We start from the raw sequence: 23,539 nt of genomic DNA, 5'->3' as shown, positions 1-23,539 counted from the left end.
GTTGCACCAGTACATCTGTTTCTGAATCTTACCTGTATTCCTACACTGTACAAAGCAGAACTTGGCTGACCTCATTACATTGGCACTAAAACACACAGAGAAGGGATTTATTTACCAGACATTTACATTAGACCGTGTGACATTTAAAGAGAAATTATTATTCAGTGTTAAACTAGGATTCCATTGTTCCTCTGGAATCTGAATGTTACATTTTGTGTCCAGCTTTTCACGTTCATCATTTCTTCAAGTATGGATACCAGGTGAGAATTATATGACAAAAGGTTGGACTACGGATATAAGTGTAGGTTCAGTTTTAGTCTTATACTCGAGTATGAACTTCATCTCTAATCTGAATGTTTTTAATAAGATGGATCAATATTTGTCAGCGAGTTGTTAAGATGATGAAAAAGAAATGGTCCTAATATAAACATCTTGTAATGTCTGAATTGCTGGTGTTTACATGTGGGAGATCTGGCAGGAGATAACAGGGCTGCACGGGAAGCAATCTTTTAGTAGCCATTAATGAGAGTCAGTTGATGATTAAAAAAGACAAACCCTCCCTCTGTCTCGAGTACGCATAAGCAGATCTTTATTTTTTAGTGTGTGAGGGTTGTTATTCCAGATAACTTGAGTCATGATGTTTAATTAAACACGACTTTTGCTGAACAGATTGTGAGATTTCAGAACAGGTAGAGCAATCAAGGAAAACATATTGTTCTATTTGTGTTCGCTCTGCCAATAAGGGAAAGAGGCCTGTGTTTTTACATATAACTTGGAAATTAAAGGAGGGACATTTTCTCTAAATAAGTCTGGGTATTTTTCGAATAACCCGTATTACTATAGAGGTAAATTAGTTCAGGCTCACTTTGGATGGAAAGGGTGTGTAACATATCTGCATCATGCATTCTGAGTGTCATGAGCTCACTCTTTACTCCATTTAATATGGCTTCTAGAAGAAAATATCAAAAACAGCAATTTTCTCTGAAATTTCTTCTCCAGAAAATAAAGAATCGTTCACATATATATAAATTCTGTTTTATGCTGTATCTATGTCATGACAAGTAATAAAATGTTTGGTTATATATTCTTGAAATGTGGTTCTATCTCTAGTGCGAATAGCATTGGTGAGTGTGTACAAGCTTGTATTGGATTTGAATTTGTGGAGCTCACAGAAAGATAAATTCCACTTGACATGTGCAAACACATATCTGCAACGATCAGGTCTTTATGATATTATACATCGAAGAGACACCTAAAAATGCAGATTTGGAATGACTCCTGTCTGCCTCGAACACTGTTTGTGTGAGTTCTTCTTCCTCCAGTGAACAGATAAACACTCTATGCAGGTGAGGAAGACTATATATTAAGATCTTTTTTTTTGCAGTGTTGGTATCAGGCCCCAGGCCATTGTCGTTCTTCAGTCCTTTTAATGGAAGTTTTATTTCTTCTCAAGTTACAGCTTTATTTAAAAAATATATATATTCTTGGTGGAAACCAGGGAGATTGCAGTCATTTGAAATGTTTTGACTGGTAATAGGGTCTGTTTCAGACCTGGAGCATTCAGATTCTTCTTCCTCAAAGAAAAAGAAAAATATGATAGAAAAAAAAAACTTGCCCGTAGCCACATGAAGAATGGATTTTATTTTTAAATAACAGTGGTAGCTTCCCTGTCCTTGGTATCAAAATGGGAGCACTGGAAAAATAGAATACATTTGACGAGATAGAGAAGTGGTTGAATAAACCTGTAACCCAGTGCCCTTCACGCCACCCAGCTTTGTGCGTCTATCTGAAGGCCATTAGTGGAGTCGCTGAGAGAGCGAGTGTCACTCTGCATTAGTCTACTGCTCTCGTCCATCCATTCCATCCTGTCTGATAGGATACAGTCTTGTATCATAACCTGCTGTGTCAAATCTGAAATCGCAGAGGCCGCACAGAGCATTATCGAGCCCGCTCTGATCCTAATCACGCTAATGCTTTCTTTTATGCAAAGGCTCGGACATAATGTCTGTGTGAAAATATCAAGATGGTGTACATAGATGGGGATCCTGCTAAATCACTGTATCTGCCGCTGGTCGCTGGTTGCTCTTGTCCAGACAGCAGCAACACGAACGCTATCTCTGGAAATCACTATTTATCTCAGTCGGAGCGAGGGGTGAATGAGTCTGGCTCCCCCCCCCCCGATTGACCAAGAAAGAAACAATATAAAAATATACCAGTTTACTGTAATAATGCTGCATGTTTGAGAGTTAGAGGGAAGGTTTTATTGTGGGCTGCGTCTCGGAGGCCATTATTAGTGGGCTTTGTCTGTGTGGGTGTCAGTGTAGAGGGCACAAGGACACATAGTTTACATGTGATGCGTTTTTCATTTTGAACTAATGTCTAATATCCAGACAATCAGCTGAAACCACCTCTTGAGCCTGTCACTGCAGTGCATTGTGGGGGTGTGCTATCAGTGATGGGATTATTATGTAAGATCCTACCGCTGCATTTAGTAGGTCCTCCGGAGCTGTAGGGATGATATGCACAATCTCGACAACAAGAAATCTTGTGTTGATGTTTTTCTCCAGACTGTAGAAAAGTACAACTTTCAAATTGCCTGTTCATGCTCGCGCGATGCAGTCTGCAGGGATAATTCGTAACAATGTTTCAAACATCAGGTCCTTTAATTGACAGAAGTAGAAAAAGCAGGGCTCACATTTTTAGCATTTTAAATTAAACCGTCATTAGCAGACTATATCAGCTGTAGCTACTATTTAAGCTCCATTCTTTGTTTGAAAATGCTTTATCTGGTCAACTGCTAAATCGTTTTGGCTGACTTGTTTTCAAACTAAAATTACATGGGGTGTTTAAATTGCATTTTGCATTCAAAGCATTGTTACCAGTTGAAGATCTGTGTGAAACACAATGAACAGTGTTTTTGAATGGCAGGGTTAGTTTTGTAATTAGGGTGAATTAAGGTGATTGGGAAAGCTTTTTTTCATTTAAGCCTTGTGAAAAAAAAATCTACAATACTTAAGATGTGACCAGTTCATTTAAGGGGGGAAAGAGGGTTATATCATATTCCCAGCAGCTGCAGAGGCTTTAATGTAATCTAAGTCTAAACCTGTCTTGGGGACAGGGACTCTGGATGTTTGAACACTTTGAACAACTTTTAACATATAACTTGAACTTGTTTTTAATTTCTATTTTCAAAAATTGGGGACAACAGATAATAATAATAATAATAATAATGATAATAATAATAATAATAATAATAATAATAATACATTGATAATAATATTATTAAATAAATATGTATCAAATAAACAAATATATAACAAAAAGTAAAAATAATTAAATACATCTAACTGAAGTAAAAAAAGAAGGTCTCAGGTTCATTAAGATCCGGCCCCCATCCCCACAAATCAGAATCTACACAATATCTGGCTATACCCCATGTTAGACCATGAACCTGTTTGTGGTCTATTTTGGGTCTGCATGAATTAAGGCCCTTAACCACTAATCCAGAGTTTACAACATTACAACATTGGCAAGATTGATCATTTTCTGCCTTCTTGCATTTTCGTACCAATCACCCACAATCATGCTGTCACCTCCCCCTTAACAGTGTTTGGGGTTAAAGGGACAAAGTAAAAACAAACTAAATGAAAAAGTTTAATCATTTCTTTACAGATTTTCTTGCAGTAGAACGCTACATTCATGTTTTGATCATCACTCATCAACCAAGTAAACAAACCCTGTGTAGTTATCCTGTCCCATTTGACCCCATGCACCAATCACCCATAATTCACCCAATAAGAGTTTAGGTTAGATTTATGTATTACTCTTCATGTTTTTAAAACAGTGTCCAAACAAAACAGAGACCCAAAGAAAATATTGAGGTATGAGTTGGTCTTGGCTGTGGAACTAACGCCGGTTCAGTCAGGAACACTTTGTCGTGATTTAACCTTTAATTGCACAAAGGGGACAGTTATGCTCGGCACTGACGGCTCCATTCTTTTGATGTTGCCTGGATTAGCCACGCAGCATGCTAAGATGAAACAGGGAACACATGCAAAACCCCTCCAGTGGGAGTAGCAGGCAAGGTACATTTGTTCAAGATGAATGCAATTTACCACAACCATGTTTGGACTCAGCACTAAAAGGTGGAGGCTGGGGTGGTGGAGGCAAGTTGTATTTGAATGGACCTCTTTGTGGAGAGAATGGGCTGTGATTGGTGGGTGACTGACGAGCACCCATAAACCAGAAGCTGACAGCTTGTGACAGCTGAGCACATGACTCCGTGTCCTGCATGAACTAACGCGATGCTTCATTTAACTTATGACATTTGCACCTTATGTAAGAGCACAAAAAATAACCTCACAATTTTGCTCATGCATTTTTGGTTTTGGAGAGTGAATAAACCACCATCCAAACTAGGGAGTTGGTATTACTCTATTTACAGTGGTTAGTAGGGTTTTTGTTAGTAACAGTTATGTACATGGGGCAATATACTCTCCATACCCGGCTTCATAGAAATCCAAAGCTTGAAATGAAAATGGCCTGCTGCAAAATACATACTAATGTTCGGCCCACAGTATTTCCTCCCTTTACTCCCAACACATCAGTCTGACATGCTGCCACTGCTTCCACTAAAGTGCCTCTAAATGATGATCTAATATTTGTGAGATACGTCTCCTCAGTGATTAGCTGATATCTTTTCTCTTTGAGAAGAAATTATTTAATTAGCTTGCCCTTTCTGGGGAGCTTAACCTTTCGAAATGTCAGGTGGGTTTAAAATAAGTGTGCCATATTTTCTGAAAATTCCTCTTTTAGGGGGCTCGTCATGACCTATACAAGTGTGGCAAAAAGGAAGGTCTGACAGTGATGAATCTTACAGCTCAGAGCAATTTGTTTCAGTTCGGATATGTTCCTGAAAACCCCCTTTTAAAGCTTAACTCCCTCTGAGCCGGACTAACCTGCCTGCGGGCCTGAATAATAACCATTTCAACCAGGGTTGTGCTCAATAAGTCCTTGAATTCATACGTTGCGTTAAACAAAAGTCTGGGATTACTTGACGGGCAATACGTGATACATATAACCATTTTCCTTTGTGACAGGGCTATTAGTTTGTTCTGCGGCGGATCAATCCAACTCTATCTTCTCTGGATTTCCTCTGCCTTTGTTGTCACCACTCAAGCTGTCTTAAGCAATCATCAGCTCTCATGTCAAATAAATGAGCTGTTTTATTGCTCCGAACCGCCGCAGCTCCACCACTGGTCAAAATAAATGGAAATGGAAAAAAAGAGTGTTATTTTGCAAGGACACACAAAGAGAACATGGAGAGTAAACGTGGCCATGCAATAAAGGCTCCTGTCGGGGGGGATCGGATCACACGGATGACACGCCGAGTGCACTTTACCTCCGGAAAGTCAAAAGTAAAATATGTGAAATTTTAATGACTCTAAGAGGAATATGGTGTTCAGGAAAAGTGATGTGAGAGATGTGATAAACTGCAGCATGTCGAAGAGATGTCACAGGCACAGAGTGGAAAAAATAAAAATTGTGTCGTGTTTTAGGCCAGTGATCATAATATGATTTCAGGTAAATACTGTATCTCAAACATATAATCTCATAAAAAAAAAACAATCTCCATCATTAGCGCTGTGTATCAGTACTCTGTATCGTTTAAAGAGCCATCATTATTCTTAATCTTCATGAACACTTGAAGTGCTTATAGAATAGCCCCTCCATCTGCAAGGTGTACACTGTATGTCCTAGACATACAGTCGAGCATCTGTGTTTCCTCTGCTGCCATCAGTAAATAATGCACTCCTGTGCATCTGCAGCCCGACTTAATATTTAATTCACACAACGTATGCAGGGAGGCAGCCCCGGTGCGGTACACAGCGGAGATGGAGACGCTGCATAGACCCACCATTGTATGTCTGTGGCAAGTCTGTTTTTGTCAATAAAGCCATTATAAACAAACCTCTTTTACCCATCTCTGATCAATCTTTACATAACATCTGAATACAAATTACTTATAATGCTATCGTGGGTGCACATTATGAATTTTAACGCTGAATTTCTGCTACTCACTGTATTTGTTTTGGTCGTCACCATCTAACTTCTTCTTCCGCATCGCATTGATTTCCTCTCGTATGAATCGTTATCGATGGAAGCCTTGTTGAGGCGGCTCTAACCCTGCTCCTCAGTAATTTATAGAGTCACACCAGCGTGCTGAGAGGGTCTTGAAGGCCTCGTATTCCGCAGGTGGTGTTTATAGGCCCGGTAGTGGCCTTGCAGATGTCCTAATATAATTATAGCAATAGTTGTCTGCCAAACTGAGCAAACACTGAGGCCTGTCTGCGCTCCGCCATGCACCACCCGCTGATGCCACTGACAGCACACCCCATGAGAATATGCAAATATTACATCAAAATGTAGAGAATTTACATTGGACTTAATACTATTCCAAGGTGATATTTCCAGGGTGATTTGTATTTTTAAAAAAAAAAGAAGAAGCTTCATTCTCATTCGCGTGCAGACGAGCCTCCCGGTCTCGGCCTTGTCAAGCACTCGTCACTATCGCACACGAGAAATGCTGCAGTGGAGACTTGTTGGGTTCTGTTCAGTCGAGCAAAAATGAAAAACTGGCTTCATTTCAACTCGCGCCGCTAAACTATTCTACTGAGAGCGTTGCATTAGCTTGATTACAGTTTTATCTGTCAAACGAATGCATAGAAATAGCTGACAAAACGTTATGTTGCAAATCCAATTTCGTATTGATTGACAGCGCGAGATTCACCCGGCCCCCGTTATGGCTTCCTGCACTATTAGAGCATATTGCGGTGTTATTTGCCTCGGTAAGAGGGGCCATTTGCTGGGTGTAATTAGTTAAGCTCCTCTGACTTTGGAAATTTAATTGCAGGTACAGTAGAACTGGCGAACAACGGGATAACTGAAGCATTACCGACTTCGAGGGACTAACAAACAGCAGGAGCATCCCCCTCTGACAAAACACACACACACACACACACACACACACACACACACACACACACACACACACACACACACACAGGCAGACACACAAACGCACCAGCATGGACACACACTGACGTATATGTGCATTTGAAAAATATTAATAAGAAGCATACATGGGCTCCTGACCTCTTGATTCTTTGATCCATTAATGACATGCAATATTCATACTCTCAGCTCCTGAATGTTTCATTATAACTGCAGAGATGTGGAGTGCCTTATTAAAAAGTATGGCCCAGACTATCTACAGTATGTTTATCATTCATCATGTGCTGTTATCTCGGTGTTTCTCCTCCTAGGAAATGCTTCCCGTGACCTTGAATGCTGCTTTCCTGCGTCCCGGTATGTAGGAAATCAAAGCGTAAGAGGGTTCCATTAGGTTAATATCATGTACTAAATGTGCCTGAAGACCTGCATGTCTGCTGTACAAAGATAAATATTTTACTTGTGCTCCTAATATGCTCGTTATCATTACTCCCCGCAATTTATGCACATTTAGTGCGACTCATCATGTTTGCTGTTCAGCCGACATAAAACCTTGTGTAAGGCTGTTGTTAAAGCGTCTCAAACTGTAGTATTTGTTCAAAGAAAATGTATCATATACCATAATAAGTAAGATTGATTCCTCTTTATATTAGCCGGTTTATCTTAACACCCATAATAGCCAGGACATCAATCATGGGAACACTGGTAACGTGCCACAGTGGACACTGGTAATTATTTAAAAAGGATCACTAGCTATTAATGGTATTTCTCCTCACCTTTCCCATTATCTGTAGCAACCAGTTTGTTTTCCTCTCAATTAGGCACGCAGGCGGTGAGCAACACCCATCTCCCGTTACTGGGATATGGCAACAGAGGCCATGGGGGGGGGGGGGAGGGAAAATAATAGGCTGCTGTTGTTGTTCCCACTGCCGCTGCTGAGGGATTGTTTTGAGCATTTTCTTGGCTGCATTTCATTTCTTTATCCTTTCCCACCATAACTCGCCGCCACCATTAAACCTCTGTCACTCCCGTTTGGTGGTCTGAAATGACTGGGTCACTGAAACCTGAGCTGAGTCAGAGCGCAGGACATTATGTAGTAATAGGAGAAAAAAATACAATAAAAAAACAAAAAACAAGCCAATAATAGACAAGTGGGATCTGTTCCTTTCCTGTAACCACTGCTTTTACAGGAGGCTCTGTTTGGAAAACGGACAAGGACATTCACATATTGGGTGAATTGGAACATGTATATGTGTGTGTATATATATATGTGTGTGTTAAAGAACAGAGAAAACTAATAAAAGCACACATAATCATGTGTGTGTATGTACAGTATATACATATATGTATGTATTATGTATGTATGTATTTATATGCATACATATCTATCTGTTATATATGTACAAATGTATTTGTTGTTTTTGTAATTAGCTGATCATTTTTTTAATTAGCCACTTAATCAATAATCAGACATTCCAAACATTGACTTTTCACTTAACAAATAATTCAAACCTTACAGGCTATTAATTTATAATAAAGAGGTAATTTTCAGAAGCTAAAATTAGGATTGATGGCATTTTTGGTGTTTGTTCTTCAGGGTTTACTGATTAGTGTCAGTACTTTTTCTGTTGAGCCACTTACTGTGTAAGCAGCTAGTCGTTTCAGCACCAGACCACGTGTATGCACTGCTGTATGATGTACCTTGTGCCCACATGTATACATGCATAAATGTGTTTGTCCGCTACATGTTTGTGTGTTAGCGGGGAGGGGGTTCACTCCCGCACGCAGACGGCCTCCACCATGTAGCTCAAACGTCATATGGTGAAGATGTCTTCCCGCCACGCTGTGCCGACTGCTGCGGTCGCACGGCTGTGACTGTGCAAAGCCCGAGGCGAGAGAGTGAAGTGTGTCAGCCTGTGCAGCTGATAACGCCGCCTCTGTCACACTCGGGCCAAAGAGTGTTTTCTGGGGGAGCCAAAGCGCATGATGGGTTTGTGACGCAGCACGCAGTGGCATTCAAATAGTGAGAGTGGGGTAGGCACTTTCTCCTCATCCCTTGAACTGTGTCAGGTCTTATGCCACATGATGCGTTTTCCTTTTCCTCATGGAGCCGTCATGACGACTCCTCCCGAACATCTTTTCCATTACAGTGTTCTGCTGCCGCTTGACATATGCCGAGTTTTATCCCACTGGAGTTTTTTTTTTTCACTTTGTTAACCAAATGTGATTTTCGAGTTGTACAGTGTTTGTACAAAATGTTTTATTCAAGTAGAGTTGTTGTTTCTTCACATCTGTGTGACTCCCTACCACAATGGCAAGTGCTTCTCTATCTCCTTAGGCCATTGCGTCCCACAGTCTCTTTCATGGTGAGAGGCCCTGACAGAATAAAGAAGAGCTCCTTGAGAGCAGAGTCTCTTATCAGCCTCCAACATCTGGCCAAGACTGATAGCTCCTTGGAATAGCTCTTCAAATATCATTGAGTTTGAGCTGCATAATGCTTGTTTAACTGCATCCTTCCTACAATACTAATTCACCCCCTCTCATTATGTATCTTTCACCAGAGGAAGCCATTTCTATGATTAGTCATTTAGTTCCTCAGCAGGGTAGGATTGATGTGTGGCACTGCATTAAATCGTTGGAAAAAGAGAGATTGAAAGGTGAGTCAAGTCATTTGCGAGCAAAGGAAATAAAATACGATGTGACCGTCCCGTTCACACATTACAGGAAAGGGAAATATTGAATTTTCAAGCTGTTAAGTGTTTAAATATTTTGGCATAAAAAGCTGCTTTTCTCTTGAAATGCACAGACTTTTTGCAGAGAATGAGTTTCTTAATCAGAGTAATTATCACTGATTCCAAACGTATGGCCTTGATGCATTGGAACTCATTAAATGAAAGCTCTGAGGTAATCTGCACCAGATTTAAGAATTAAACCAAGCACCTGGTTCTGTATGAAGTCACAGGATGACAGTTTTATACAGATGTGTGGTCACAACAGTGCGACACGAGCAGGATTTTGTTTTCAAGAATTATAATGAATATTTTGGTCAGTTGCAGCCAGGCCCAGATCTAGACCGCTCAGATTGGGGGGGGGCAATAAGAAATTTGGGGTGGGCACCTTTTCACACAATGGCCTTAGTGTTGAGAGTTTTTCCAAGTTTTTAAGAATGCGTCACAATAGGAAATTCAACCTAGCCGTGGTATAATAATAATAATAATAACAATAGTAATAATAATTATTATTATTTAATTATTATTTTTACACATGCCACGCACAGACTAGCGCCACCAAACTTTGTTATCCCTGCGCAGCAGCACACATGCAGGTGATGAGTTCCAGTGAGGAAGCTGTGAAGGGATGACGCTGCAATTAAACACAACAATGATGACAGGTGTAATTAATCTGAAATATGTTAAATTCAACAGCCCGGTTTAATTTAGTAGATGAACAAACTGTGAACTCCTGGAGACTTTGGCTTGGTTGTTGTTGTTGTTGCCAGTTTTAAATCCCAAACCTGAAATGGTTTAATGTACGATGCCATTTTGGGTGGTTTTTTTCTAATTTTTAAAAAGCCCTTTTTATTTTTCCCTCTTGGGCATGTGACGTCAAGCTAATGGTAACTGTCGTATGTCGCAAAATGTTTTGTTAACTCCCGGATGTTATAATGCGATTGAGACCTAAACTTGTCTACATGATGCGACTAAGGTCAAAATACTCCAATTATTTCTTCTTTTGAGTATGACCTTATTCAGGTTAAGGTAATGAGACAATGCTGTTTTCATGGCAGCATCTTATTCAGACTGTTGACCTAATCATGTTAATATCAGAATATCGGTGTCCATGTAAACATGCTATTGTTTTGGCATTTGCTCTTTCTACTCCCATTCATAAAGGCCAAAACCACATGTACCACAGAACCCACTGAGCTAACCCCCACTGATCACCTGGGGAGGGTGTAGACAGCCATGTGCTTCCTCCAATGCACACAGAGTCACCAGCTGCTTCTTCTCACCTGACAGCGAGGAACTCCACCAGGAGGGTGTCGCGTACGCACTGGTTCAAAGAATCTCGCCCTGACCTAACCCTGTCTATTAAAAATGACTTAATCTTTGCTTTATATGAAATTGGCACTTTAAACAGGCATAATCAGGATATGTTGATGATTTATGTGTGTTAACCCCGGCAATCTCTCCCTAATCAGAGTGGTGTTGTTGCCTGAACCCAACCACACATGAGAGCCTGTGGTCTGACAGTCATGTGCTTTGTGTCTCTGGCCTCTCCGCTGCCATTAAGGGGATAGTCCCTCGAGGGAATTTCCTAAAATTTGATACAAATATTCACTTGGAGACAAGGATGAACTGATTAGGTTTTGGTGGTCTAAGGTCAAAGGTCACGGTGATCTCACAAAGCAATTTTTTTGCATTTTTAAGGTGATATTTCTGGAATGCCATCAAGAAATCCTTTCACAATTAGCACAAAAATTCACTTAGAGTCAAGATTAACTTACTTGATTTTGGTAGCCAAAGGTCATAGGTCGGTGGCCTCACAAAGTATGTTTATGTTTTTCTTGAACGTGATATCTTAAGCTCAGCTTGAAGCAGTGTCTCCAAATTTGGTACAAATTTTTAATGGGACTGATTGGATTTTGGTGCCTGGAGGGTCGAGGTCAAGGTCACAGTCACCTAATGTTACATTACATTACATTACATTACATTACATTTCATTTCATTTAGCTGACGCTTTTATCCAAAGCGACTTACAATAAGTGCATTCAACCATGAGGGTACAAACCCAGAACATTCATGTTACTATGAATGTGACATATTGGGACTGTCCATAGGGAATTTCATTACATCTGCCACAGTTCACTTGGACTCACTGATAAATTGATTCGAAAAGGTGTTTTTGGCCTTTTGAATGTGAAATCTCAAAAGTGCTTGAGGGAACTTCTTCAACTTTTGATGAGTTGCGACCTGCGCTCACAGATAAAGTGATTACGTTTCAGTTGTCAAAGGTAAAGGTTACATTGACCTTTATATGAATCTGGAACAAAAGTATGTAGAAATATATACACAGAAACTGCACTGGTTGGCGCATACAACCGCACTGTAGTAATTCTAGTTATACAGTATAATTAAGCATGTTTCCTTAATAGACAGTGTTGCCTGACCAGCCAGTCGGAGTCACTAATGCAGCTACAAGTAACACTGCCTGATGAATTTTATAGAGCTTGAGATATTGATGAATTAAACCGGAACACAGTCCATACTGTGCTTGGACGACTAGTTTAACTGTCCTGATAACAAGGGCTTTTTGCTTCCTAAGGACTTGCATCACTCAACGAACATTTTAATATGTTTAGAGAATTCTTTGAGCCCAAATTTTCTCTTCATCACGTTCAGAGTTGTTTGTCAGCTGTTAGTAAACACTCGGCCCCAGTCTAATTGTTATAGTGCAAACAACATTGTTCAACTCCCATATTTGTTTTTAGGTCACAATGTGATATTTTTCACTTTAAAGGATCACAACTGGAGCTAATGAATAGGCCATGATTCAAGTTAATTATTTAGGTACATAGGTATAATGTGGCCCCTTTGCACCAACAAGATTATATTTTAAGAGGAACGTGTCCAACATATGGTCGTAATTCTTTCATAACCAAATGGACCTTTATTTAAAATGTTTATGCGTAATAATTGAATGAGTGAAAGTGTATCGGAATCAGTGTCGGCTTCAAAAATCCAGCGTCAGTGTCAGTCACTAAAGTCACAAACCAAACACAGACACTGACTGAAACAAACGGATTACACCAGCTGAAAATAGATACTTTTGCACACTACAGGTTTTTATCTTATGATTGTAACGAGGCACTTTGTCGTTGAGTTTGATCGTGAGAAAATTCCTTGAAATGTCTGGAGAACAGAATCCAGTCATCATGAGCAAATCAAATGTAAAACTAAATTCATGGTCCCGAGATAGAGACAGAGAGAGAAATACAGAGAGAGACGGAAAATGTCATTTTATAAAATAAATGTTGTCGTCTCCAACTTATACGCTCACGTATCCTCAAAGAGGCAGAGATGACGATCTTTTCCTGTTGTGTTTGCAGGAGAACACAGAGAGCAAATGAATAATTCTTGCTGGTGAGGCTCACACTGCTCTGAGCTATAGCCTGTGAATCATCATCATCATCACAAGATAAAAGAGAACATCTTTTCATCTATTTTTCAGTCCTTTCATTTCGCCGGCTCCAGTAACACTCCTGTGAGTGTTTTCAAATCCAAAAAGGCGTATCGGATAATTATTTGTTTTCATACCGATGGTATCTGTGAATTTTTACACTGGTGACAAAAATTGAATTCCAGCAGAGACTGAGCCCAGAGGATAATGCGGCATGGCCAAAATGTCTTAATTGCAAATAATGCAGCACAATCATCATCATTTAATATCAATTATATCAAGGCCTTATCTCAAATATTTGGCTCCCCTTGTAGCGAATAATATTTTTTTCTTTATGGGGATTATTTGAAATAATGCGTGATTAGCTCAGTTCACACTGAGAACCAGCATGCACTGTAAATGACCAATTAAATGGCTCCTTTGGTATTCTTCAGTTAATTATTTTGTACGGCATCTTAGCAACGCAGCATCACAGGTGGCCTCTCTCTTCCACCGAAACAAGCAGCAACATCTCGGATTCAGTGGCGATGTGAGGCAGGGTCTGTGGCGACGGCGGACCAGAGCAGTCAGCGGGTCAGCAGTTTGACTCCGCTCATTATGACTTTAGCCATTGAGGTCACGCAGCTGACGTCCTGTGACTTTGACACGGACGCTGCGGAGTCTAGAGAATCAATGTGATGTCATCGCGGATTCATCCCAGCAGTCTCTGATGAGTTGTGGGAACGGAGATCAACTTTGACCCTGTTTGGAAAGGAAATCTCTCCCCCTGATGACAAGGTCACGCCACGTCATTACTTTATTGACACAATTGATTCACAGCACACCTTCAAACACATGATCCCAGTTACTCTGATATTATTCAAGGAAGGAATATAAACGTGAAAAATGAGCCATATCATCATCATAAACCTGAACGCAGCAGGTCGATGTTGAGTGACAAGTCCTCATCTTTCTGTTCACTTAGACATAAACACTGGATGATACAGCTCTGCATTCATGTATTTGCGTTGTTTTTAGTGATGCTTCATCAGCAGCATAGTAGCAAAGCCTCATTAGATGCTATTCATTCATAATTCTCTGAAATCAGCTTCCAAAGTGTCACTGCACTGCACTTCTCATGCTAAACAGGACACACAGTATTTCCCTGTGTTTAAAAGCAACTCAGTGCATCGCAGTATCAATAGCTGGAGCCTCAGCCATTTGCAGTGCAATTAAAAACTCAATTTTCAAAGGCTTTGCTGAGGGTGATAAATGGGCCAGTAATCCCTTAATTGTTCTCTCTTAGGCAGAATCATATGAATGATAGATGTTTCATTAGAGACAGAGTCAAACTTAAAGTAAATAAAAAGAGGTAGATTTAACACCCTAATTCTAACTACTACTATTATAAATATGAGAAGTATTGTTGTTATTATTATTGCTATTATTATTGCTACACATTCAAATAAGGTTAAATGTTTTTTGCATATGTTCATGGTTGCAGAATCAGAGAATCAGAGAATCAGAGTCGTTTATGAATGACCACACAACCGAGTTGGTGGAATTCCTTTTCATCACAGCATGGAAAATAAAAAAAGACATTGACGTAGACAGCGGTGACACGTCAGTAGACAATATGTGGACAGGACAATCACATACAGTAACATAATAGTGTGTCCAAGTGCATGTGCATCATAATCGTTGCAGAGAGGGTGAGAAAACAGTGCTCCACTGCCGTTCACTTCTTTTCAGGACCATAGACAGTTCTGCTGCCTGTGTTTCCCTCTGCCACAGTACAACATGTGTAGGCGTGTGTGTGTGTGTGTGTGTGTGTGTCCAGGCATGACGTGTTTTCAACTTTCCATCACTTCAGCTGCTGCTGTTGTTGAGCCTCTCTCCAACCTTAAAAAAAAAAATGTCACTGTTTCTTGAGCCGAGCTGAAAAACACGGACAGTGTACTCGACTGCAGAGTGAGTGGAGTGGAGAGAGAGAGAGAGAGAGAGAAAGACCAATGCACAGTGGACACAAACTTTGGGGGAAATAACCGCAGCTCTCGGCTTAAATGGTGCAAACGCAGCGGCTGCGCACGGCGACGCGTCGAGCTCTTGCAGCAGCTGCGGCAGCTGGATGTGTCCGGGCTCGTTCACCGTCGCTGGCCACATGAGACTGCGGTGTTTTATATTGATTCCAGCAGCCCTGTGCTAATATTGACAAGTGCCGCACTTAAGCCAAACAGTCGTAATCGGGCTTTTATATTATTTAATTCTAGCGTCAGATCAAGTTTGACCAACACCGGCCAGCACCGCCACTGGTCCAATCGGAGTTCAGATCAGCTCCTTCCTCCCCTCCCCTCATCTCCCTCTCTCTCCCTCTCTCCCTCTCTCACTCGCCCCCCCCCCCCCCCCCCTCTCTCTCTATCTCTTAGTTGCAAGGGGAAAAAAGCAATGCTCTGCAGCTGCTCGGGCTGCACCTCAATGAACCTAATTGGTGCGCTGTGAGCGACCATCATCACCACATCCACTGGATTTTCCTCATCGCGCCCGGCTCCCCATCCAGAACACAGCCTCCTATGTGAATGTGCCCAGACAGACGCTTTTAAGGAGTTGAACAGATCATAGGTCGGAGGAAAAAGAAAGATGGCACAGCGCGTGGTTTTGTTTCTGCTGTGGCTCTGTGACAGAACGCTCTCAGGCTTCCCCAATCAGATTAATATCGGTAAGTGCTGTTTTATGGATAAGGACCGCGGGTTTGTGTGGGGGAATCAAACGCAACGTTGCATGCTTTTTAATGTTTTGTGCCGTACGGAGCGCGGAGCTGTGCGCAGTGATGTGGCGGAGACTAACTTGATTATGCTGCAAGCTCAAAGCCGCTGATTGTTGAAAACTAGATTAAAGCGACGTCTGTGTTGTGTGGAGAGAAGTGATGAGTAGGAACGAGGAAGGAGGGAGACGGTCAGCTCGACCTGAAGAGTTACTGACGGGCGCGATGGCCAAAAACGCATGATAGTAACATGCGCACAGATTTAAAATCACCATGGGACGTATAGAGTCTCCCCTCACTGAATAAAATCTAGTCTCCTCTGACTCCACATTGAAATGCACGGGTGTGATGTGGAAGCTTTGTCTCATCTTCATGTTTTTTCCATCTCTTCAAGGGGGACTGTTCATGCGCTCCACGGTGCAGGAGCACAGCGCGTTCAGGTTCGCTGTCCAACTCTACAACACCAACCAAAACACCACTGAGAAGCCTTTCCACCTCAACTACAATGTGGACAACCTCGAGTCCTCCAACAGCTTCTCGGTCACCCACGCGTGTAAGTGTGCTTTTATTCGGTTCCTGTCCAGATCCCCGCCACAGCTGTCCCGAGCAGAATTATTTATGTCAACACTCATATGGAGCTCATAGGGGGGACGCCAAGTCAAGTTCATCCCACTCCGCTCTGGCTCCTGGAGGCTCAGTGGGAATAACACACACATCCACAAACAGAATTTTGATAGCGTACACACTGTTCTTGCTGCATTTTTTTGGGTTTATCACAAAATGTCTAGTATTTTGTCCGTCTGGAGTTGAGCAGAGGTGATATTTCACCAACCCTCACATCCCACAATGAAAAATAAGTTGCTGTTTACATTGCCAGCCTTGAGGAGAGAATGCAGCCAATTACACAAAACCCTGTGTCAAGGACTCACACTGCTGGGAGAGTTTATGTGGAACACAATTGGATGTTAGAGCATGTGCTGCAAATATCTTTAACTTTCTTCACACACACAATTCACTCTTCAAGAAGAAAGGATATAAATGAATACGGTGCACTATCTTGATTTGTCCGTGCTTTTTTATGGGTGCTTTTATGTGGACACCTCATGGTGCAACTGGTGCACATAGCCCTTTTTGATTTGTAGCTGATCTAACATCATTTCTCTACACCCCCTTGGCAGCCGTTTCTCGAAATCAGCAGAAACAGAGTGGATGAAAAGGGGGAAGAGATAGAGCCCGAGATTGCCATTTTGTGATGTCATTTTAAATGATGGGTTCAGTTTGGCTGAATGGCCGACTCCAGGGAGACACACAGCTCGGTGTGAGATGTCCAGTCTGTCTAACCCCTGTGTGGCTCGGTCATAATGGCCCCTCTGACTTCCTACGTGCCAGAGCATCTCTGCCTGCTCCATCCTCTGACTCCCCCCCCTGTGTTACAGAGCATCTCCCCCAGCATTGCAGAGTCAGCTCATTAGCACCCAGCCCTCATAGCACCTCACCGTGCTGTCATTGGGTGAATGAAAAAAAAAAAAAAATCCATAGCTCCCTAACCAACACCAGCAAATGAGTTAGGCTCAGACCTGCAGAAGAGGTGGGTCTGAGCAGTGAGGGAGATGAAGCAGAGCGTCGTATCACAAGAAGCAGAGCTGCCGGTGCCCTAACGAATGCATCCATAAGAAACAATAAGCAAATGAGAGGGAATAAATAATAGATAGTCCTTTGCAATTTCACGCATGTTGAAGAGGAAGGGAAGCATAGGAGGAAAAAGGCTTGATATCAGAATCTAATTAAATTCAGGGGCAGACAGAGCTTTAGTCAGAGGAAGGGGCTCCTGTGGGAGCCGTGGCCCCGTTTCGTGTTTCTTGCTGCCACGTCTCAGCATCTCTCTCCATCAAGAGCACTGTCTCAGGACTGCCTTGAACTTCACATACAAGAAAACTATGAACCTTTAATGACGCAAAATAAGCAATGCATGGAAGAAATGCATCATTTAATGATGCAAAAATAAGAGGGTGATTGTCAAATGTCATTATACTGTTTGCTGCGAGCAGAGAGCTTTGATTTGCTTATTAAAAATCTGCCCGTGTGTTTAGCCTGCTACATTATACCAAAAAGAAGTTTTTACTGAACACATTAAAGGTCATCTGCTTGATTATAAAATATTCAGGTAAATAATTCAAAAACCTGTGAGCAAAGACTGTTTTAAAAGCAGTCTGAGATGTAGCATTCTTTTAATATCAGAGTTTTTTCAAGGTAGTGCCCTCAGAGTCTTGTCAAGCTCGGCTCGCAAACGACAGACAGCTCATGCTGAGCTCACAACAGTCCACAAGCACCTCAGATTGTCTGGACCGATGTCGTGAACAAAATAGAGATGACGGTTATTAAATATCACTTATCTGCTGACTTCCAGGCCTTTGAGGCTTCGCCCCGAGCGAGCGAGGACCTCCCGTGTTCTGTGTTTTACATTTGTCAGCGCTGTTGTTTGTTCTGCAAGCTGTCACAATTATTTAGTGGACGTTTCGAATTCCCTTTGTCATCAATAGGCCCGCGTGGATGACTCAGACCTTTTGTGAGCGATAGCACACATCTACTTTATGATTGGGACAATGTGAAACAAGGTTTTACAATAGTGGCATTTACGCGGGTTTGGGGAGTAAATCTATTTCGAGGAGAGCTTCATTGCTTTGATCAAGATGAGATGTGGCTGCCTTAGGCCTTGAAGGGTCGTTGAGATGACAGCCTTTATTTTATTTTGTTTTTGCCCGGACCTTTTTATCTCGCAGCTGATGTGGTTGTGCTTTAGTGTGTATTCTCTCTTTACCCTGGGACAGAGAGTGCCAAAGCCCTGTACTCTGACTCATCATGTAGATCACTCCCCCTCATTTGCTCTACATCCTTTAAAAGTCATATAATAGAGGGAGAGGAGCAAGAGGATGCGAGCACAGGAAATCCAAATTAAACTTGCCGGAGTTTATTTTGCTTTCTAGAAACAAAATATGGAAATCCTTAGGTATAATTAAGGCGCAGTCCTGGTGTCAGAACCATTTCTTTCAAGTCAGTTTTAAGCCTTATGCTATTAATTGAATTAGTGACCGGCAGCAAAACAATGTGTGGCTTCAGTAATCCTTAAGGCTCGACTTTGTACTGCAGAGGGATGGTGTGTGCTTTGGTGGCAAGACTGTTGTTGCTTTGAAGTGACATCAGAAATAGTGAAATGTGTAATTACCAGTGGAGGGTCCATAATAGCAGTGGAAGCTCGGAGTCAGGTATGCTCACAGAGGCGTAGTTCAAAGCAAAGGGTAGCGGACTGAAGAAAGCAGAGCAGGCAGCATTAATGTTCCTGATGGTCACGGCTAGCCAACTTAATGACGCTGCCATCCCTTTTTCTCCTGTTTACCCTTCATCTTCTTCCTTCTTTACCTGAGGCAGAGAAAAAGAAAGGCACCAAGCGCCCCTCCGTCTCTCTGTGCTGCGCTATTTATTAGATTACTGGCCTTGATTCCTGTTAAAGGGAAATTTTGCAATGCTTGGCTTTTGAATTTCATCTCTCTGTTCCTCATTCCTCATTCTGTCATTAAGCTAATGGTCTGTGTCCCCTCTGCCAGCCTTTTTACATGTGCCTACCCCTGTTTTATTAAATCCTTCGGGTTCTTAAACCCTGGCAGGCAGATGCTTCTTTGGCTGAACCGTTCAGCCACCTTCTCCGACCGCCTATAGCTACTGTAGTCAGAACCGCCTCGCTACCAAGAGGATGGAATTACATTTGTCTCTCCAGAAGGCAAAAGAAAAGACGGGAGAGGGACAAGAGAGAAAAACAGAGGGCACGTGAGAGGCAATATGTCTTATTGAAAAAGGAGGGATAATGAAGGAATAGTCTGACATTTTGCAGAAATGGGCTTTCTTGCTTTCGTGCCAAGGCTCGGATCAGAAGATTGATCGGCTGCCACTCTCGTGTCTGTACAATAAAAAGTTGGAACAAGAGCAAATTCTTGGTTTTGTGATTAAGGATTTTGCACAGATGAAACAAACACTTGTAGAATGTGTTATTTATTGAGCCTAAGCCAGTTTTTTCCACTGGTCAATGGTGCAATATTGGCAATGTCAGTGTGAGGAGATGTGCAGAAAAATGAATGACATCACACATTATTTATGTGCAGCACTCTTGCACTGGATGTTGCATTGCACATAATGATGAGGATCATCATAAACACTCACCAGCGCTGCACTCAAGTCAAATATTTGTCTAGACACAACACATTCTTCGAAGCCTCTTCTTCACCGACCTTTACGCCCACCCAGATCTAGCTCTGCACATGTTGCCAAAAAACACCAGCAGTCTCTTTCCACTGGCAGCCTCCACTTTGACTGAACACTTGTGGCAAATGGCATATGTTGTGAAGCACGGACGGATGAGAAAAAAACAGACCTTACCCAATCCTTGCATGTATTGTTGCATGTAGCTTTAGGGGCTGTTGTTGGTGTTGGTTGGTGTGTGAATGGACAGAGCGACAGGGAGACGTGTTGCCGCAGCTCATGGCCTGACAGAGACAGGCTATGGTCGAGAGAAGCTCCTCAGGTGATTGTAGTAAGCACCACACTTCTTGTCCTTGCAGCCTGTAACTCAACTTGAAGGGTGTGACCAGGCAAACATGGCAGGGGAAGCTGGGAAAGGAGAGAAGGGGCTGACGACTGAGTGGTGGGAGGATAGAGATAGAGACTGCAGTAAGAGAAAGCAAGAGGAGAAAGGATTTGATTAGAAAATGTTTTAGAGGTTGCTTATCTCAGAGAGGATGTGTGAATGTTTGAGTGTGTGTGTGTGTGTGTGTGTGTGTGTGTGTGTGTGTGTGTGTGTGTGTGTGTGAGAGAGAGAGAGAAGGAGAGAGGGAGGGGAAGAGAGCGAGAGACTTCTCCAGGCTATGGGGGGTTGTACTGGGACATGCCATCACATTCCAGCTGTGTTGGAGGCACAGATGGAGGTTTGTGTATGGATGCACATGCTCATATGTACGCATGTGTGTGCACATATGCACGGAGCCCGCACACACAGTCACAGACAGTAGGCGTGTGTGCGGTCACATATGCACAGACGGGCACGTTCTGTCTCCCTCTTCAAGTTTGTTACTGAGCAAATCTCACTGCTATGTACTGACGCTCCCGCGACACGCTTCATTGCTCCTAAAGTAAAGTTCACGTTTAGAATATTCCTTGACCCTCTCTGTGTGGAAAAAAGCCAACACGCTTTAAAAATGTCCTTTCTGTAAAGATATGCAGATTAAGAAAAAAAAAGTGTATGAACTTGTTATTAAGAACCATGATTGTGCAGAAGTCTCTGAGAGAAACATGTATGGTAACATAACACAGTGTTTTTTTGAGGCCAGCAGGCCAGGCGGTCTCAGAGGCCTGCTGAGGTGGCTGCATGTGGGTCTCAGGCAGATGAGTGGGACAGTAACGGCTCTGGATGAGGTTACATGCTGTGGGAACTGCAGGTCCCTGAGAGGGGAGCGGGGCCAACAGCAGAGGGGGGTGAGTGACAGCACGGTTCAGATAGCAGAGGATGGGGCAGAGGAAGGGTGCAGCTATTCTCACATTTTAGGATCTGACTGGCACTTTTTGGCATTATATTCTTAGCAACCCCAAGACTAAATATTAATTATTACTATAAGGGCTTTAAAAGGATTCATGCAAGCCAAAATAAAATGCTGAATAAAAAATAATGTGATGTTACTGCATAAGGGCAGATTTACAGTTTTGCAGCTCCAAGGACTTTGTATTACGGCTCGCTGCAGTTCCACAGCTGACCACAGATTTGCATGAGGGAATTGCGTGGCGCTGTGGGTTCCTGACATGTTCTTCCCCACATGAAAACCATCCAGCTGGGCCGGCCCGTCATATTCTAATTTGTCCCGCCACAGTTTCGTAATGAAAAATAATGTGTTTTCACTTCTCATAATAACACAAGATCCTTAACTTGGTGTTTTGCTCTGTTGCTGCATTGTAAAGCTATGCGTTATTTGTTTCCCTTTTCGCTGCATGCTCTCTTGTGAGCTCGTGCTATCGTCCATGAAGTCCATCTGTTGCACGTGAGAGTGTCATTTGCGCGCGTGTATGTGCTTCCAAGCTGCCGCCGTAGATTGAACGACTTCTGGGAGAAATGCTGCAGAGAAAGTGAAACCAAATTCCTCGATCCGCCCATTTGTTCAGATCTGCACCAAAAGGGAATGGGTTCTTTCTTGATCAATTCCACATCCTCTCACCAAATTTCATGGTAATTCGTCAAGCATGGTTTGTGTAATCCTGCTAACAGACAAACCAAACAAACTAAATACATGAAAATATTACCCTAGGGCAAGGGTCAGACAGGGTGTTTGATTTTAGTGTGTGATTTATTTCGTGATTCAAATAATACACTTGACTCCTATGATATTTATCAAATGTTTAAAAAAAACAATCTGAGCCAGCGTCAATGGGCTCGACGCCACAGAGTTCTTATAGTAGGGCAACACCCAGCATGCTGAGACTACTGAGTTCTGATGAAATAGTTTCCTTTATACAATTTTCTTGAAGTTTCACTGGCATGAATACAATGACGGGTACGGTTTGTTGTGGTCGAATAAGGTTAAAGCTTTCTCATACAGCAAATACAGAAAAAGCTGGCGAGATCCCAAAGGCCAAACCTCCGAAGGGAATGTTGTTTTGACCTAATTTTCTGGCCATGAGATGCCCTCCTCTGTATTTTTATATGTATATTTTATTTTTTTATTAAGTCAGGCATATCGCTGAAGCTGTAATGAGATTCAGAATAGAAAACACAGAACAGACTCCGAGGCAGATTCAACACAATGAATTTTTAATCAGAATTTCAAAAGATCCTCTTAAACCCAACCTGAGGAGAAGTGTTGCTGTCGGAGTGCTATTTGTCTTGGAATCAATGATGCTGGCAGATGTGGTTTGATAAAACAACAGCTTTCCTCCCTCGCCGCCGTGGTTCCTTCAAATCTCCATATCTCTCTCACAAACACTGGGCATTTGGCCATTTCAACAGCGATGGAATATAAACAAGCACAAAGTGTAGGGACAGATTTTTCATTCGGAAGACCAGTAAATCACACAGTGGATTTACAGGCTACTTTTAAAGAGCTCCTCAGCCCTGACAGTCTGTTGTGACCCACTGTGGGGGCATGTTGGGATCTTTGGATTTCCTATTGATTTCCTTTATCTATCAGCCCAATTTTCTGTGGCAAATGTGATAAATTATTAGCGAGCGGGGGGGATTACGGTGAAATGAGTATGGATGGACTGTCATGGCAACTTGACGATATCATCACCCCACAACCCACAGTTACTTGTGATAACATGACAACTGATGCTCTTAAAATAATTCATACCACAGTGATTCTGGACCGTGAGAAGTGCTTTGAATGTGTCCGTGGACATATGGGATTGCTCATAAAGCTTTAACATTTTGATGGATTTTGTTGACAGTAAAATGTCCACATCTGTAAAAACACAGCTGAGCAGTAAAAACCCTGATGTTTCCAGTAACCATTAACTAGAATAAATGGATGAATAATTTGTGGGACACTGACCCATATGTGAGCTTTATGGCAAAGC

At 42.0% G+C, this 23,539-nt stretch overlaps 1 protein-coding gene across 7 annotated transcripts in view; it reads left to right on the top strand.

Moving 5' to 3' along the window:
• The first annotated feature begins 15,579 nt into the window (after positions 1-15,579).
• gria3b (glutamate receptor, ionotropic, AMPA 3b) overlaps positions 15,580-23,539 on the top strand; it is an 85,213-nt gene continuing 77,253 nt past the window's right edge. For 5 of the 7 annotated variants that reach the window (XR_004615147.1, XR_004615148.1, XM_034597642.1 and 2 more), the window contains exons 1-2: positions 15,580-15,886; positions 16,326-16,484. Coding sequence is in view for 5 of the 7 variants with exons in the window: in XM_034597642.1 (XP_034453533.1) it covers positions 15,808-15,886; positions 16,326-16,484 (238 nt within the window). In the remaining 2 variants the exon portion in view is untranslated. The remainder of the gene's footprint in view (positions 15,887-16,325; positions 16,485-23,539) is intronic. The other 2 variants (XM_034597641.1, XM_034597640.1) reach the window with 1 other exon arrangement.

Source organism: Hippoglossus hippoglossus, chromosome 10, assembly GCF_009819705.1.
Source record: "Hippoglossus hippoglossus isolate fHipHip1 chromosome 10, fHipHip1.pri, whole genome shotgun sequence".
In the NCBI taxonomy this organism is placed as follows: Eukaryota; Metazoa; Chordata; class Actinopteri; order Pleuronectiformes; family Pleuronectidae; genus Hippoglossus; species Hippoglossus hippoglossus.
This window is presented reverse-complemented; position numbering and strand designations above follow the sequence as displayed.